The following is an 18316-nucleotide window of genomic DNA, read 5'->3' as shown; positions in this document are numbered from 1 at the left end:
GTACTTAGGATTTAGCGTGAATAGTAAAATAAAATAAGTAAAATGTGAAACAAAAGATGGACAACTAAATCTTGAATCAAATAAGTAAACCAAGAAGAGGATAATAATAAATAAATAAAGGGGAGTGATAAATCGACTCCCCACGTCTCTTTCTCTCTCCTCTGGGTTAGAGACAGAAAGAGGAGAGAGATAGACACATGGGGGAGTCGATTTATCATTTTGGGGGGTCGATTTATTACCGCCGTAAATAAAAGAGATTAATTATACTCAAATCGAGTTATTGGATTACATTTCCTTAGAAATCAGGAAACATAATCCACGGCTGTTTCGTAAATAATTACAATCGAGGATATATATATATATATATATATGAGGAAAATGATTGTACGCTCGAGTGTACCTAACCTTAGGTACGCTCGAGTGCCAAATCACATGGGTCCCAAATTTTTTTTTGGTCATCTAAACCATTCATTTGCAAGGCCCCATCATAGATAGGGTGCATACCAAAAATCAGCTCCATAGGATCATCCCAACCCATCCATTTGTGGAGGTCAAAATGGACAGACACTGTTTGTCCACAAATCTGCCCATTTTGCCCTCCAGATTTGGAGGGGTTAGGATGATTCAATGGTGCTGATTTTTGGTACACACCCTATCTATGATGGGGCCTTGCAAATGAATAGTTTAGATGACCAAAAACAAATGTGGGACCCATGTGATTTGGCACTCGAGCGTACCTAAGGTTAGGTACACTCGAGCGTACAATCCTTTTCCTCTATATATATATATATATATATATATATAGTTATGTTATCTAGTTCATCGGTTATATAGTTTTTTTTTTTTTGATAACGTAGGATGTCTCCACCCCCTTCGGGAGTTGGACTAGTCCCTACGGATACACGCAACGACCCACTCACCACGTGTATCAGGTAAGTCGGGGGCGGGATTCGAACACTCGTCAATAGGGAGCAAACCCATGACTTTATGCCGAAGAGCCAACGCCACGGTGGGTTTATATAGTTGTGTACTATGGTTCTAAGATTGGCTTGGTCTTTGTAAGGGCCCATAGTCTTACTTGTTGAATGCCAACTTATTGCAAAGCGTTGAATGCCAACTGTTTGTCCTCGGTCGCTATGAAGGAAAACTTTCTTGTTGAATGCCAACTTATTGCAAAGCGTTCAAATGGGTAATTATGTAAGCGTTTACTTATTAGTTTAAAAAGGTAAGCTCAATAAATTTATGAATTCACATAAAGATTTTTTGAATTCACAACTTTACATGAATTCAACAACCTTTATTTACATTCTAAAAGTCATGAATTATAAAATTCAGGTAAAGTTTAAATTAGTTTACCGAACACTTGGTTTCTTTATTTTTTAGGGAAAGTTTTTTCTAAGAAAAAAATGTAGGGTAAATTTGGGCGTAAGTAGATCAGTTCAACAAAATAAGTGAGGAATCAAGCAACTATTTTGAAGATTACAAAATCATCTCAATAATATATATATATATATATATATATATATATATATATATATATATATATATATATATATATAGAGAGAGAGAGAGAGAGAGAGAGAGAGAGTAAACATCTCACAAATCAAAGGTTTAGGATGGTCCTATGTAGCTGATTTTTTGGGCACACTCGATCTATGCCAGGCCTATCAAATGAATGTTTTGGATTATCCAAATAATGTGGGCACACTGTGTTTTTTGGTCGGCGGGCTAGAGAAGCTTCTCTAGTCGGCCGACTAGAAAAACTTTCCTCATATATATATATATATATATATATATATATATATATAGAGAGAGAGAGAGAGAGAGAGTAAACTGTTTGTGCGCTTAAGCGCATGAAAATTTTGGTGCGCTGAAGGGGTTTTTCAAAACGCATGAATGAAGTGGGTCCCACTATCGAACGAAAAAAGAAAAACCCAAATCAGACTCTCGTCTTCATCGTCTTCTCTGCTAGCATCTCTCAAGCTCTCTCTCTCTAACATCACAGACTCTCTCTCTCTCTCTCTCTCTCTCTCTCACCGATGCCTCTCCTCGTTCTGTAGCAGACTCTCAAATCGCACTCTCTCAAGCTCTCTCTCTCTCTCACCGATGCCTCTCCTTCTTCTGTAGAAAACCCAAATCGCACTCTCTCTCTCTCTAAGTATCTGTTCTCTGCTTTCTAAGATTTGAAAACCCAAATCAATTTTGATGTCTGAAGTCCAAACACGATCAATTTTGCAAGAAGAAAAACCCAAATTGCAATGCCTCTCGTGTTCTTGCGCTCGTTCTGTAAAAAACCCAAATCGCAGACTCTCTCTCTCTCTCTCTCTCTAAGTATCTCTTCTCTGCTTTCTAGGGTTTGAAAACCACCGAGGTGAGTTTTCCACAGAAATCTCGAACGCGGCTACGGACCATCTGCGATTTGTAATCTCCGGGTTTGAAATCTTGGATTTGTAAAAAACCCAAATCGCCTCTCTTCTCCCCCACGGCTACGGAGCATCGATCGAGGTGAGTTTTTTTTTTTTTTCTTTTTTTTTCTTTTTTATTCTCTACCAATCAGAGCAAGAAGAAAAACCCAAGTTTCGTTTTGAAAAAACTAGGGGTTTGTTGATTTCTGAAGCTTAAATTTTTTTTACGGTTTCTCTACCCTTTTTGGTTAGATTTTTTTTTTTACATTTTTCGTTCTTTCTGAAGCTTAAAAAACTAGGGGTTTGCTGATTTATTTGTAGGGGAAAAAAATAGGGGTTTTGTGTGTTTGAAAAATAGGAGGTTTCTGTTTTGTGTGGGAAAATCAGAGGTTTACTGATTTGGGGTTCGTTACCCACAGAAAAACCCCTAGATAAGGGCTTCTAAATCTAGTTTCTGGTTTATTATGTGGTTTATGGTGTTTTCCTGTGTGAAAAAATTGGGCTTTTCTTTGTGAAATAATTGGGGTTTTCTGATTTGTGAAAAAAATGGGATTTTCTATGTGTGAAAAAAATAGCTCAATCATGATTTCTGAAATGCCCACAATCTGTTTGATGAAATGCCTAGAAGAAGAGGGAAAAAATCACGGTTTTCTGTCTTGGTTCATTTTCTTCCTTGACTGTGTTTTTTTTGTTGTTTCAGGAAATTTATTTGTGGAATGCCCACAATCTGTTTGATGAAATGCCTAGAAGAAGAGGGAAAATATAGGGGTTTACTGATTTCTATGTAGAGAAAAGTATGGGTTTTGTGTGTAAAAAATAATATGAGGTTACTGTTTTTTTGTGGAAAAATTAGAGGTTTACTGATTCTGTGTACGAGAGAAAATAGTTTTACTTAGTTTTATGTTGTTTTATGTTGTTTGGGACTATGTGAATTTTTATAGCTTTAACTCTCTTTCAACATGTTCATGAAAATATCACTGCCTTTTTTTTTTTTTTTTCATGTGAGTTTATTTTGTGTTTTTTTTTGTCTTGCTGACTGATTTGTGAAATGCCCACAATCTATTTGATGAAATGCCTAGAAGAAGAGGAAAAATATCAGTGCCCTATAATTTTTTATTCATGTTATTTATTTTGTGTTTTTTTGTCTTGGTGACTCATTTGTTAAATGACCACAATCTGTTTGATGAATTGCCTACAAGAAGAGGGAAAATATCACTGCCACCCTTAATGGGTCTCTAATTTAGAGAAGGCTTAAGAGTGGCAGTGATATAAGATGATTTGTTGTGGTTACTTTTGCTATGGTTTGTTGTGGATGTGATATAAGGTGACCTATTCAAGATACAACTGAAAAAAAAATTTAAGCTTCAGAAATCAGCAAACCCCTAGTTTTTTCAAAATGAAACTTGGGTTTTTCTTCTTGCTGTGATTGATAGAGAATTAAAAAAAAAAAAAAAACTCACCTCGAAGGAGAGATTTCTGTGGAAAACTCACTTTGATCGATGCTCCGTAGCCGTGGGGGAGAAGAAAGGCGATTTGGGTTTTTTACAAATCCGAGATTTCAAACTCGGAGATTACAAATCGAAGATGGTCCGTAGCCGCGTCGGAGATTTATGTGGAAAACTCACCTCGATGGTTTTCAAACCCTAGAAAGCAGAGAAGAGATACTTAGAGAGAGAGAGAGAGAGTCTGCGATTTGGGTTTTTTACAGAACGAGCGCATAAACACGAGAGGCATCGCGATTTGGGTTTTTCTTCTTGCAAAATTGATCGTGTTTGGACTTCGGACATCAAAATTGATTTGGGTTTTCAAACCCTAGAAAGCAGAGAACAGATACTTAGAGAGAGAGAGAGAGTGCGATTTGGGTTTTCTACAGAAGGAGGAGAGGCATCGGTGAGAGAGAGAGAGAGAGCTTGAGAGAGTGCGATTTTAGAGTCTGCTATAGAACGAGGAGAGGCATCGGTGAGAGAGAGAGAGAGAGAGCTTGAGAGATCGAGAGAGAGTCTACGATGTTAGAGAGAGACAGAGCTTGAGAGATGCTAGTAGAGAAGACGATGAAGACGAGAGTCTGATTTGGGGTTTTCTTTTTTCGTTCGATAGTGGGACCCACTTCATTCATGCGTTTTGAAAAACCCCTTCACCGTACCAAAATTTTCATGCGCTTAAGGGCACAAACAGTTTACTTATATATATATATATATATATATATATATATATATATATATATATATATATATATATATGAGGAATAAGATTGTACGCTCGACCGTACCTAAAGTTAGGTACGGTAGAGTGCCAAATCACATGGGTCCCACATTTTTGGTGAGCATCTAAACCATTCATTTGCAAGGCCCCATCATAGATAGGGTGCATACCAAAAATCAGCTTCATAGGATCATCCTAACCCATCCATTTGTGGAGGCCAAAATGGACAGACAGTGTTTGTCCACAAATCTGCCCATTTTGGAGGGGTTAGGATGATTCAATGGTGCTGATTTTTGGTATGCACCCTATCTATGATGGGGCCTTGCAAATGAATGGTTTAGATGCCCACAAAAAATGGGGGACCCATGTGATTTGGCACTCTACCGTACCTAACTTTAGGTACGGTCGAGCGTACAATCATTTTCCTATATATATATATATATATATATATATATATATGAGGAAACGGTTCCTACACATATGTGTAGAGAGTTCTCTACACACTAGCTTAAAATACAGTGAGGGCCCACATTGTTTGGGTGATCCAAGCCATCCATTTTAAAGGCCCTCACATAGATAGGGTGTCTACAAAAAATCAGATCCATAGGATCATCCCAACCCTACGATTTGTTGAGGTAAAATGGATGTCTTTAAACCTTCACAAATTAGTCCATTTTTTGCCTCCACGGTTCGAATGGTTAGGATGATCCTATGGATCTGATTTTTTGTGGACACCCTATCTATCAGAGGGCCTTAAAAATAAATAATTTGGATCACCCAAATAATGTGGCCCCCACTGTATTTTAAGCTAGTGTGTAGATAACTTATCTACACATGTGTGTAGGAACCGTTCTCTCTCTCTCTCTCTCTCTCTCTCTCTCTCTCTCTATATATATATATATATATATATATATATATATATATATATATAGGCCACAAATCCGCACATGTAAGATTTAAATCAAATAACTAACATGAAGAATGTGAACTCGCCGACATTAATAGTGTGTGCAACCCGCAAATCGGCAAGCAAGATTCAAACCAAAATATCATAGAAAAGAAAGAAAAATTGAGTGATGGAGGCATGCTACTGGTTTAACAATAATATAGATTATCGCCTCATCACAGTCAGTATCCAATTGGGTTCCTTGCGACTTATCTCTAGGATACAACACTTTCTTTGTTGTTGACGGTGTGCACACCCGCTTGGACCTGACGAACACGATCTATTTTAACAATTTGCCCAAATGAAAGGTAAAACTTGGGAACTCTTAAATCTTAAAGATCAAAGCACTTGGACAGAAGCTTGATTGGAAAACACAAAATATCAAGAAAATGAATATGCTAGAAAGGTGTATCAAACTATGGAGAAGAAGATTGTGTGTAATGTATACACTATAGAAGTGTATATGTTTTTTTTTTTTGGTAGGTAAGCTGGGATTGAACCTCTGACCTCAAGGTTGCAGAACAACACTTTAACCAATTGAGCTAGAGGCTCAACATTACCTAGAATCCTTGCTTTTAGCCTAAGAAGAAGGCAAAAGTTTCGAAACGGGCGTAGTGGGCCGGATTGCCGAACAAGAGTTTTTGAGTTACTTTTGCGTTTTCTCATTCTTGACACCTTAAAAAGGAGAGAATGCAGACCCATATAACCGCTTGATGCTAGCATTCCTAATGATTTTCCGTAGACAAAACTTTTAAAAAATATCTAGAAACCCAGAATAAAGTTTCTTGGAAAGTATGATTTTCCGTTATTTTATTTCCCTAGATCCAAACATGCTACATGCCCTTAGCCACTTAGGGACGGGTATTAATAAATAAATAAAAGGGATAATTACATTTACACCTCCTCTAGTTTCTGACACATCCAATTCCACCCCTATAGTTTAAAACGTGACAAATACACCCCTGTAGTTTCAATTTGTTTAAGGTTTGCCCCCTCAGCTGAAAGTTCGTCCATAGATTGAAGGGTTAGGATGATCCGATGGAGCTGATTTTTTGGGCACACCCTATCTATGTCAGGACCCATCAAATGAACGCTTTGGATCATCCAAATAATGTGGGCCCATACCCGAATCCAAACACTACCAAACTTGCACCTTAGACAACTCGGCTTTGGCCCTAAACTCAAGTAGAGTATAATTAAGCTCCCCTTATCGATTGCAATATTTTCTGAACAAGGTTCTGCAAGATCTTTTATTCACATACACCTTGGGAATTAAGTCTGGAAGACAATTCGCAGCTAAGGCGAATTTGTGGCAGTGGATCAACTCTTGAATCATCATTTTCCGGTTATTAGAGAAGTTTTCCGGCCGAGGTTGAGACTTCATTGCCCTTTTGCCTTGGTGGTGGAGTCTTGTCTTCTTTTGTGTGAGAAATGGATTGAAAGGGATAAAAAATGTATACTCAAATAAAATAAAATAGCCACATGATGACATTCACGCGATGACGTTCACAAGATGATGTTAGTCGAGTGAGAGTTGAATGTTGCAGTACCTGCCTCCAGGCTCTAGGGCCCACCGCACGCAGAACAAAGTTAAAATGGGCGGTCAAAGTTACAAGAAAATATTGTTTGATCAATGATTCCTCCAGTGTGCGCTTAGAAAATCATTGTCTTCTAGATGTTCTATGAGAAAAACTTTTCAAGCATACTTGTTTTTTACCAACAGTGATAAGAAGGGGGCCACCTCTCCTCAATGAAACCCTCCCCTGATAAGGCATATTGAAATTCAATTTGATGATTCGAGTGAGGGTAATCCGGGCCGGCCAGAGTTGGAGAAGTACTAAGGGACGAGCAGGGATTGATCTCTTTGATCCGATTGGGGTGACAGACTCAAGTGAAGTTGAATTAAGTGCGGTCTTACAGGGGGTCAAAATCTCAAATGAAAGTTTTTCAAATAAAGCTGATTGTTGTTAGGGATTCAGTTAATGTTTATTAGGCAGATGGATGGTAGTAATCCCTATCCTTTGATATTTGTCAAGTTTATAGATGAGATCTAAGAAGAGAATAAGGGCCTGTTTGGATACGTCATATTTTGTATTTGGATTTGGAATTGAGTTTTGAATACAAATTGAATAGATCCGCAGTTCATGTTGAGGCAGACAGAAAGGGAAGGGGGTACTTCCTAGTTCCTAGTGGAGTGGAAAGGTTGAGGAGTAAAGAGGGTGAAGGAAGCTGCCAGATCTGTAGATTTCAAATTACTTATTTCCACAGCATATTTGGAAAGCTGATTTTTTTCATTGTCAGTCACTAATTTGGAAATCCAAGGGTTTGATCCGAATCCAAATCACAATGCAAAAAGGGCTGCAAATGTGCGAAATCAAAATCAAAATCTTCTTGGCATCCAAATGGGCCCCAACTAACTTCTATGTTAAGTTTTGGCATGTGAAAAGATTAGCTAATAGCGATGTAGATGGATTTACCCTTGCTGGGATTAGGAGGAATGCATTGGAAATCTATGATTTTTTGCAGCCTCAGGGCAGTTGGTTTTTTTTTCTTCTTTTTTAACCTAGGGACCATCGGAGAAGGCATTTCACGAGCGGACTGTGGCACGAGAGAGCAGCCACCTCTGTTGAATTAAATTAATAAGACAAAATTTGATGAAAAGTGAGCCTTTGTGGCTGTGGGTGCTCTCTCATGCGATGGCTTGCTGGCAAAATGCCTTCTGCGATGGACCCTAGGGAATCTCATAAAAATTACATTAATAAAACTATCCTAGTCGCGTAATCTATAAATTAACTTTTGCCAATTAAATGTGAACGGCTCAGTGATCTTAGTCAAGGAGATGAAGATAAGAATCAAGAGGGAGGTGCATGGAACTTTCTCTTGAAATTGGAAAAAACAACATGGATATTGCCTAGAGCTTGCATTGAAAGGGATGCATGAGGTACAAACGTTGAAACAGTCCAAAATATGACCTAATCATTCATTTGAATCTGGAAAAGAAGATTCCCATAGATTTTCATGGAAAGGAGTGGGAACATCGTTGTGGGCTCGTATGCCTTAAAGGAGCCCAAAACAATGCTCTCTCTCTCTCTCTCTCTCTCTCTCTGAACATAGTTGTGGGCTCGTATGACTTAAAGGAGCCCAAAACAATGTGCTCTCTCTCTCTCTCTCTCTCTCTCTCTCTCTCTCTCAGTGGAACTATTGATTAAAACCAAGGTTTTAAATTTCAGTTTCGGTACCAATTTTGGACCCCACCGAAATGCGAAATTTCGGTGAAATCAGAAACAATTTTTTTTAAAAAAATAAAATGACATAAAATCGAAATTTCGGACTAAATTTTGGAATTTCGGTCTGAAATTTGGTAAATGGCGAAATCTGAAATTTCGGAAAATATCCGTTTCGGTCCCCACCGAAATAGATTAAAACCATCTGATGACACTCTTCCGACTAATTTTCCAAAAACCCGCAAACACAATTTGATTTGATCAAAACCATATCTAAACTGTCTCTAACCGAGCAGAACCTCCTCTAAATCACCGCATCCTCATTTATCGACTCTAAAATAAAGGGAAAAGATTCTCCACATGCAATCAAACTCCATCCACATATTAAATCATTGACAAAATGCATAGATGCTCTAGCACAGCTTGTAGGGCTGCAACTCGAGCCGGGTTTTACCCGACCCGCATCGACCCGACCCGAAAATAGCTTGGGTTGGGTTTAGGTTTCATGGGTTTCGGGTCGAGCCGGGTTGAGCATTCAAAAGCCCACATGAATCTCGGGTCGAGCCGGGTTTGAAGGGGCCCGACCCGACCCGACCCGAGTTACATAAGTTCTAGTATGCACATTTTTTTCTATTGTTAGTTAAAAGTTAAAAGTGAAAACCCACGCACCCACTGTTATTGTATGTGAGTGTAATTTCTGCTTCTATGAGTTGAGTTGATTCAAGTGTTTGATTCAGCATTGTTTGATTGTAATTACAACATTTTTTTATTACGACATTGTTTAATTCAAGTATAATGTGAGTGTAATTACATCATTGTTTGATTCAAGTGTAATGTGAGTGTAATTTCTGCTTGTATGAGTTGAGTTGCCTTGCCAAACAAGAATTTTCCTTAAAAAATTGCGTCAACGTGAAAAAACCCGACCCGACCCGACCCGACCCGAGATTTATCATGGGTAGGGCCGGGTTTGGGAATCGTGGGTTTTCCGGAAAAAAACCCGACCCGACCCGACCCAAGATATTTCTCGGGTAGGGTTGGGTTCTCCAAAACCCGACCCGCCCGACCCGAGTTGCAGCCCTAACAGCTTGTAGAAAATCTTACAGTCTGAATTGATGAGATAACATGCAAAGGACGTAGGAAAACAACAAGCACAAAGATAACATAGGTGTTTAGCAAATCCCTTATATGTAATAGATTTTTATATAAGGAAATGATATGTCCACCATCTTGAGTTTACCCTTTTGCTGAAAATGATTTCATTATCAGGAAAAGACAAACAGAAGGGGGTGGAAATGATATTTCCCTTTTCCATCCTGCAAAAGTAGAAGGGGGTAAGGAAAAAGACCTTGGATATTTGGCTCCTAGAATTTCTTTTTGCCCATATTTTCTCCAGGCATGGCCATCATCAAGAGGTGCTGCTGAGACCTTTGTCCATGTCTCCTGTAGTTGTTCTTCTGCAACCAATAAAAATTAAATTAATTTTTCATAAAATACATAAAAATAATTCTTCATGACATTTTTCTAAAGGATTCATTTAGCCGACCTCAACTAATTTGGGACAAAGGCTTTGTTGAGTTGAGAATATACATAAAAATAAATTACAAAAGTTTCCTCTTTTCGCTTTCAAATTTGGAAAAGAAAAAAAAATTGTTATTTTTTGTGGCGCCGGTTCCCAGGTGGAAGAATCTTTTGGTTGGAGACCTGGTATTGAGAACCTAGGTCTAGACTCTAGACAAGGATCCTAATTTTTTTATAGGTATTGTTTTTTCAGAGAAAAAAAATTCCTTAAAAAAAGGTGTTTTCCATGGTTTGGTAAGCTTATTAAATACAGATTATTAAAATTCTCATAATAAACTTTACTCAAAAAACAGGGAAAGCAGAAAAGTCACCGAGAGCTGTAAGGAAATTATGGAAACCAAAATTCTTGTTTAACGGGCTCGGTTGATAACTTACCAACTTCTCCAATAGCTTAAGCTGGTGGAGAAAGGCGTTATTTATCTTTTATACTTTAACACTCCCCCGCACGTGTGGCCCACTTGGCAAACACGTGGCACATGTGGCCCCACTTTGGGCTGACCATCACATGTGGATTTTTGCTATCCGGGAGGTTTGAACTCGAGACCTTTGGCTCTGATACCATGATAACTTACCAACTTCTCCAATAGCTTAAGCTGGTGGAGAAAGGCGTTATTTATCTTTTATACTTTAACAACGGTTACAGGTTCCCGTCTTTTCTCTCTAAACTATGAAACATCATCACGACTTGAGGCAATTCTAAAATTCTCTTAACCATAGTTAGAGCACAAGCGTTTTCTTTAAGAGATTGCCAGCGTGGCACCTTGACCGCAAATAACAACCCAAGTACACTCAAGCGGCTATGGGCGCCTTCGGCAACGCTTCTCATTCTCGCCCAATTTAATGGGCTAGAATCGTTACCTAGAATCCTTGCTTTTAGCCTAAGAAGAAGGCAAAAGTTTAGAAACGGGCTTAGTGGGCCGGATTGCTGAACAAGAGTTTTTGAGTTACTTTTGCATTTTCTCATTCTTGACACCTTAAAAAGGGGAGAATGCAAACCCATATAACCGCTTGATGCCATTCCTCATGATTTTCCATAGACAAAACTAAAAAATAAAAATCTAGAAACCCAGAATATAGTTTCTTGGAAAGTATGATTTTCCGTTATTTTATTTCCCTAGATCCAAACATGCTACATGCCCTTAGCCACTTGGGGCCGGGTATTAATAATAAAAAAAGAAGAAGAGGGCCTCCTTAAGGGGTATTTTCATCCTTTTCTTGTATGGCAACTCTGACGTGAATTCAAAATAAACCGCTAGTCGGCTGTCATTTCAAAAATAAAAAACAATTTCTGAGTCATTTTCCCACTTTCCCCCCTTTCTTCCGTTTCTGAAATTTCTTTCAGCTTCTTACTGATAATAGGCGACAGTATTCTGCCTAAATACTAGACAGATGATAAATAAGAGAATACTAAAGATTCGAGCAATAAAATTTCTAAATTCTGATACAAGGTACTTATTAGATCGAATAAGTACATTAGACCTAATAGAATTTTTTTGTAGTATCTAGAATAATACAAATTTTTTTTTTGTTCATTAAGAAGATACTTCTTGTGTCGCAGCGAATATGGCGAACTCATCATTTGAGTGAAATTGAAATAAAGTAAAGAAATAAAGAAACAAACCTATGAGGCTGGGATAAATGGATCCATTTATCCACGATCAAATTATATTTGATTGATACAACATTGTCAACATGAATTGAATGTTGGTGATTTTACTTGTCGGTGTCAATTAGGTGGTCTGTGGACTTTCGTTACTCTCCATGACGCTTTCGGACTAATAGGTTTCCTGTTACGTCAGTAACTTGCTCAATCTGTTCAATTGTGACCGACCTTATAATGTAACCGCATTCTCCGGTCCAATTGCTGTTTTTGTTTCTGTATTCCTGACGTCATTTCAAAAATAAAACGTAATTTCTGAGTCATTTTCCCAAAAACTTACACCTGAGACAACTCGGCTTTCGCCCCCAACTCAGTAGAGTATAATTAAGCTCCCCTTATCAATTGCAATATTTTCTGAACAAGGTTCTGCAAGATCTTTTATTCACATACACCTTGGGAATTAAGTCTAGAAGACAATTCGCAGCTAAGGCGAATTTGTGGCAGTGGATCAACTCTTGAATCATCATTTTCCGGTTATTAGACAAGTTTTCCGGCCAAGGTTGAGACTTCATTGCCCTTTTGCCTTGGTGGTGGAGTCTTGTCTTCTTTTGTGTGAGAAATGGATTGAAAGGGATAGAATCATAGAAAATGTACATGGCGATGCCACTCAAATAAAATAAAAAACCCACATGATGACGTTCACGCGATGACGTTCACACGATGATGTTGCAGAATCAAAACGTTATTTAAGTGAAGCCAATGAGAGTAGCAAAGGACGAGCCCAATGAAATATGAGTGATTCAACTACCAATATCTGCTTTGTCTTATATATGTATATAATATTAATATATATGAGAAATTATATGAGGATTTCTAAACTGAAGAGTATGCTTGCAAAAAAAAACCAACGGCAAGTGCACCCCAATTAATCCACGTCATCAAGTTGCATTTATTATTCCTTTCACGAAATTTTGGAAAAGTTTTCTTCTCCAATCTATTCCCAAAAATTCCTGCAATCAAAACCGGATTAAAAATGATTTCTTTTATCATAGTCGAGTGAGAGTTGAATGCTGCACTACCTGCCTCCAGGCTCGAGGGCCCACCGCAAGCAGAACGAAATTAGGACTGGTAATTAATGGTGGGACCCATGATTTGCTTGATCAATATTAAACCACAATGAGATCCTCCACAAGTCAGACAGTGTGAAAAGAGGATATGAAAGTTTTTGGTCTGATTGGGGTGACTGACTCAAGTGAAGTTGAATTAAGTGCGGTCTTACAAGGGATCAAAATCTCAAATGAAAGTTTTTAAAATAAAGCTGATTGTTGTTAGGGATTCACTTAATGTTTATTAGGCAGATGGATGGTAGCAATCCCTAACCTTGGATATTTGTCAAGTTTATAGATGAGATCTAGAAGAGAATAAGAGCCCGTTTGGATACGTCATATTTTGTATTTGGATTTGAAATTGAGTTTTGAATAAAATTTAATAGATCCGCCAGCTCATGTTGAGGCAGACAGAGAGGGAAGGGGGTACTTCCTAGTTCCCAGTGGAGTGGAGAGGTTGAGGAGTAAAGAGGGTGAAGGAAGCTGCCAGATCTGTAGGTTTCAAATTACTTATTTCTACAGCATATTTTGAAATCTGATTTTTTTTCATTGTCAGTCACTGATTTGGAAATCCAACGGTTTGATCCGGATCCAAATCACAATGCAAAAAGGGCTACAAATGTGCAAAATCCAAATCAAAATCTTCTTGGCATCCAAATGGGCCCCAACTAACTTCTATGTTAGGTTTTGGCATGTGAAAAGATCAGCTAATAGCGATGCAGATGGACTTACCCTTGCTTGGACTAGTAGGAATGCATTGGAAATCTATGATTTTTTGCCGCCTCAGGGCAATTGGTTTTTTTTTTTTTTTTTTAATCTTTTTTCAGCTAGGGACCATCAAAGAAGGCATTTCACGAGCGGACAGTTGCACGAGAGAGCAGCCACCTCTGATGAATTAAATGAATAGGACAAAATTTGTTGAAAAGTGAGCCTATGAGGCTGTGGCTGCTCTCCCATGCGATGGCATGATGGAGAAATGCCATCTGCGATGGTCCCTAGCAAATCCCATAAAAATTACGTTAATAAAACTATCCTAGTCACATAATCTATAAATTAACTTTTGCCAATTAAATGTGAACGGCTCAGTGATCTTAGTCAAGGAGATGAAGATAAGAGTCAAGAGGGAGGTGCATGGAACTTTCTCTAGAAATTGGAAAAACAAAATGGATATTGCCTAGAGCTTGCATTGAAAGGGATGCATGACGTACAAACGGTGAAACAGGCCAAAATATGTCCTAATCATTCATTTCAATCTGGAAAAAAAGATCCCCGTAGATTTTCTTGGAAAGGAGTGGGAACATAGTTGTGGGCTCGTATGACTTAAAGGAGTCCAAAACAGTGCTCTCTCTCATTTCTCGACTCTAAAATAAAGGGAAAAGATTCTCCACATGCAATCAAACTCCATCCACATATTAAATCATTGAGAAAATGCATAGATCTTCTAGCACAACTTGTAGAAAATCTTACAGTCTAAATTGATGGGATAACATGCAAAGGACGAAGGAAAACAACAAGCACAAAGATAACATAGGTGTTTAGGTGGTTCAGGAACAATGCCTATGGCCACGAGCGATGATTCGGTCCTTTCGCTATGAGAAAAAAACTAAACGAAGATTATCAGATATTAATCCCAAATCCAACAGCCCATAATCCCCATATATATACTTAGGTTCTCTCCTAATATGAACATTATTCTCTCTCCTAAAGTTTTTGCCAAGTTAGCAGTCACTCATTCCTTTGAACTCGACTTCACCCACTTCTTAGCTGATGGCGTCTGAATCCGGGTCTGCGATCGCGCGGTCGGTAGAGGGCCTCCGCGGGGTCTGCAATCACAAACAGGGGGGGTCAGGGGGTCCGGGGTGGGTCTCGGACGACCACTTCGACACCCAAGTCAGATCCTTCGACCAATCAATATAAAAGACAGGGACAAGATGAGGGGGTTCGATCAGGTTTACCAGGATCAAGGCACGGGTTCTTTTCTGGGTGTGCGGATGAGTGGGTCGGAGGGGACAAGCAGAGAGTAGGATTAAGTTCCTAATCTCCTCTGTTGTTGCCTCGCCTCTTTTTCCAATTGTTATGCGGGAGCTGAGAAAATGATGTCTTTAAAAAAATGTGGATCCCTCTCTTCTTCCCTTCCCTTCCCTTTTAAAGGGAGGCGCGCGGACCTTATCATCATTTTGGAGAGAAAACCTTCCTTTGCAGGATTGGGGTGTTCCCCTGCTCCGCCGACGCGCGGGGCTTTGTCGGATATTTCATTCCATAACTTGTGATGATGAGGCCTGGACGGCGAGAGAGCGACACGCGTCGTGATCGTATGGTCTTGCCATTTCCCAACACCTTTCTTTATGATGGTTAGGCTTTATTGAGAGCAACGCGGTATTTATGTCCCATCACTAGCCGAGTTGATTTTCACGTTTTTAAGCTAGTCAAAGACTCAAAGTGTAGCCTATCCGAATCTCCCTTTTATAAGTGGCAATTGTCCATTGTTCATTGTATGTCATCAGATGGCACTATTACGAGCACACATCTAATCAAAACTTATAATCAAAATTACATTAATCATGTATATTCGTGTGTGTGTGCGCGCGCGCACGTGTGTGTGTAAAGTCAAGGACACATGTATAAGTTAAGTACAAGGGGGATGGAAGGTAAAAAAAACCAAGAGATAAGTACCGGGGATGGAACTTTCTCTAGAAATCGGAACAACGTCGTGGATATTGCCTAGAGCTTGCAATGAAAGGGATGCATGAGGTACAAAGAGTTGAATTGTCCAAGGAAACGAGTGGGAACATGCTTGTGGGCTCCTTTTTTGTTCCCACCTCTCTCTCTCTCTCTCTCTCTCTCTCTCTCGCTCTCTCTCTCTCTGTTGAAGGTCCAAGACCATACATGTTGATGGTTAGGGCCAGTGACTAGCAAATGTAGTGCAAAGGAAAAAAGTAGACCAACAATCAAATCAAATGGGCAAATGCTCACATGCAAAATCCATCCGTTTGATAAATGTGACAGTGTTATATGGACAATCTTCTAATCATATTGTTACATTGAACTTACAATAAATCTCCCTCACCAAAATTGAAAAAATCATCAAACTGAACTGAATCAACCATAGGATCGAAGTTCAAGGTATTAGGACTGGTAGATGTGTACACACCAGAGGCAACATCACCGGAATCCGATTCCAACGTCTGCCCATACGATTCCAATTCCGTTAACTCCGGCAACATATGAAATACCGACTCGATATTGTGATGGAGATCAATCAGCTTCTCTTGATAAGTCTCCTGTTTAATTGAGGAAGAGGATGAGAAGCAAGGGTTCTCTTGTTTTCTTATTAAGGGTGACTGAAAATTCAGTAAAAAGGGTTCCCTTTGAGGAGAATTGAAGACAAATTTAGGGTTTTTATGGAGATCTTTGCATGTATGTTGCCCCATGTATGTGATCAGATAGGTGGAAGGATCGTCCTCTCTTCTCTGCACTTGCTTAATTGCCTGGCATTCTTGGTCATTTTTATGGGTACATCTAAAATAGCACCTGTTATATAATAATAATCAAAAGGAATTAATTAATAATTGAGAATAATATGATTTTGAACTTAAGAATGATTTATTTGGAAAATTGAAAGAAATTGTAAATTTGCCTTGGGAAAGCATAGATTGAACTGGGTCCATAAAACAAATCTCTAATCCCCCTTTTTAGTTACTACAATACTCTATTTTCCAACTTATGATTATATGTAGGGAATTGCTAGCGTCCATAGCAAAAGGCTTTTCACGGCTGGTCGACCAGCCGTGAAAAGCCTTTTGCGATATTTGTCTTCATTCACGAGGTAGCTGATCTGAATTGCGACAGACCAGGCTCAAAAAGCCTTTTGCGATGGAGCTTAGCAAATCCCTTATATGTAATACATTTTTATATAAGGAAATGATATGTCCACCATCTTGAGTTTACCCTTTTTGGTGAAAATGATTTCATTATCAGGAAAAGACAAACAGAAGGGGGTGGAAATGATATTTCCCTTTTCCATCCTGCAAAAGTAGAAGGGGGGATAAGGAAAAAGACCTTGGATATTTGGCTCCAAGAATTTCTTTTTGCCCATATTTTCTCCAGGCATGGCCATCATCACGAGGTGCTGCTGAGACCTTTGTCCATGTCTCTGTAGTTGTTCTTCTGCAATCAATAAAAATTAAATTAAATTTTCGTATAATACATAAAAATAAATAAATTCCTCATGAAATTTTTCTAAAGGATTCACTTATCCGACCTCAACTAATTTGGGACAGAGTCTTACAAAAGGTTCCTCTTTTCTCTTTCAAATTTGGAAAAACCAAAACAAAGGCACTGTTATTGTACTGCCTTTACCCAACAAAGGCAAATGATCTCTCACGATCATGCATGTAAATTTTGGAAAGGAGCAAGGGTCATATTTCTCATCAATGAAAAGCTATGTGTACCCACCCAACTTTCCTACACAAAAAAGGTAAAGTGAAATATGTACCCTCCTCCCTTTGATTGAATGGCAGCCCTGCCAGCAAAGCCACTAACAATCTTACATGCCCAATATGCCCCAAACTTTTTCAAAAATTACTAATTCATTCAATATTCTAAGAAAAATTAACTAAAATTAAAATTTAATCACCTTCTCTTTGTCGGTCTTCTCCGATCTTTCATCGCCACCGGAATCTTCACACTCTCATCGGTCAATTTGTTGATGTGTTCATCAGAAAATGACAAACAGGCCGGAATATTCGCCGGATTCTGACCACCCACTCGGCCTTCGTTGGAATTCAGGGCGGTGTAGCTTCCTTCGATCGATTTTAAGGTTTTCTCGACAAGTGTCTCCATCACCATCGACTCCGAAACGCCTTGGAGATTTTGGACTATAATCCGAAGCTCCGAGGCGAATTTGTGGCCGTTGATCAGCCCTTGTGTCGCTATTTTCCGGTCATCGGAAAAATTTCCCGGCCAAGGTGGAGACTCCATTTGGCTTTTGCCTTTGGGGTGGGCTTTTTTTGGGGGGGGGGTGGGGGGTGGGGGGTCTTGTAAGAGTAAGGTGAAGGGGGGCAGTGTTATCCGTTTTTATGCATTGAGAACTGAGAAGGGATAAAAGTGAAAGGAAATTTAGAAGGAAGCTTATAGGAAGAATCATCTCTTCTAGATTCTTATTATGCAAGGTGGTGACGTCATCATATGACATCATAGCGTTTGATACCGCTCTCGTCATTTCCTTAATTACGCGCAGTTTAGTAAATTAGTGG

General features: G+C 38.9%; 1 protein-coding gene across 1 annotated transcript; it reads right to left on the bottom strand.

The window, feature by feature from the left end:
• Positions 1-16035: 16035 nt before the first annotated feature.
• Positions 16036-18076, bottom strand: LOC143850758 (WRKY DNA-binding transcription factor 70-like). The gene is made up of 3 exons (XM_077360007.1): positions 17698-18076; positions 17121-17228; positions 16036-16592 (listed from the first exon to the last, which is right to left on the bottom strand). The coding sequence occupies exons 1-3, from the start codon at positions 18039-18041 to the stop codon at positions 16109-16111; spliced, it is 936 nt and encodes a 311-aa protein (XP_077216122.1). The 5' UTR covers positions 18042-18076; the 3' UTR covers positions 16036-16108.
• Positions 18077-18316: the final 240 nt, after the last annotated feature.

The sequence above is a fragment of the Tasmannia lanceolata genome, unplaced genomic scaffold, assembly GCF_043159265.1.
Source record: "Tasmannia lanceolata isolate RefF3 unplaced genomic scaffold, GAP_Taslan_0.1 ptg000018l, whole genome shotgun sequence".
In the NCBI taxonomy this organism is placed as follows: Eukaryota; Viridiplantae; Streptophyta; class Magnoliopsida; order Canellales; family Winteraceae; genus Tasmannia; species Tasmannia lanceolata.
This window is presented reverse-complemented; position numbering and strand designations above follow the sequence as displayed.

What these genes read in the sequence shown, in the direction of transcription:
- LOC143850758 (XM_077360007.1), bottom strand. Translation starts at nt 18,041, where the DNA reads ATGGAGTCTCCACCTTGGCCGGGAAATTTTTCCGATGACCGGAAAATA. An exon ending in AGAAGACCGACAAAGAGAAG is followed by an intron (nt 17,229 to 17,697) that starts GTGATTAAATTT and finishes TATTGATTGCAG; the next exon opens with AAGAACAACTACAGAGACAT. An exon ending in CTTGGAGCCAAATATCCAAG is followed by an intron (nt 16,593 to 17,120) that starts GTCTTTTTCCTT and finishes ATTATATAACAG; the next exon opens with GTGCTATTTTAGATGTACCC.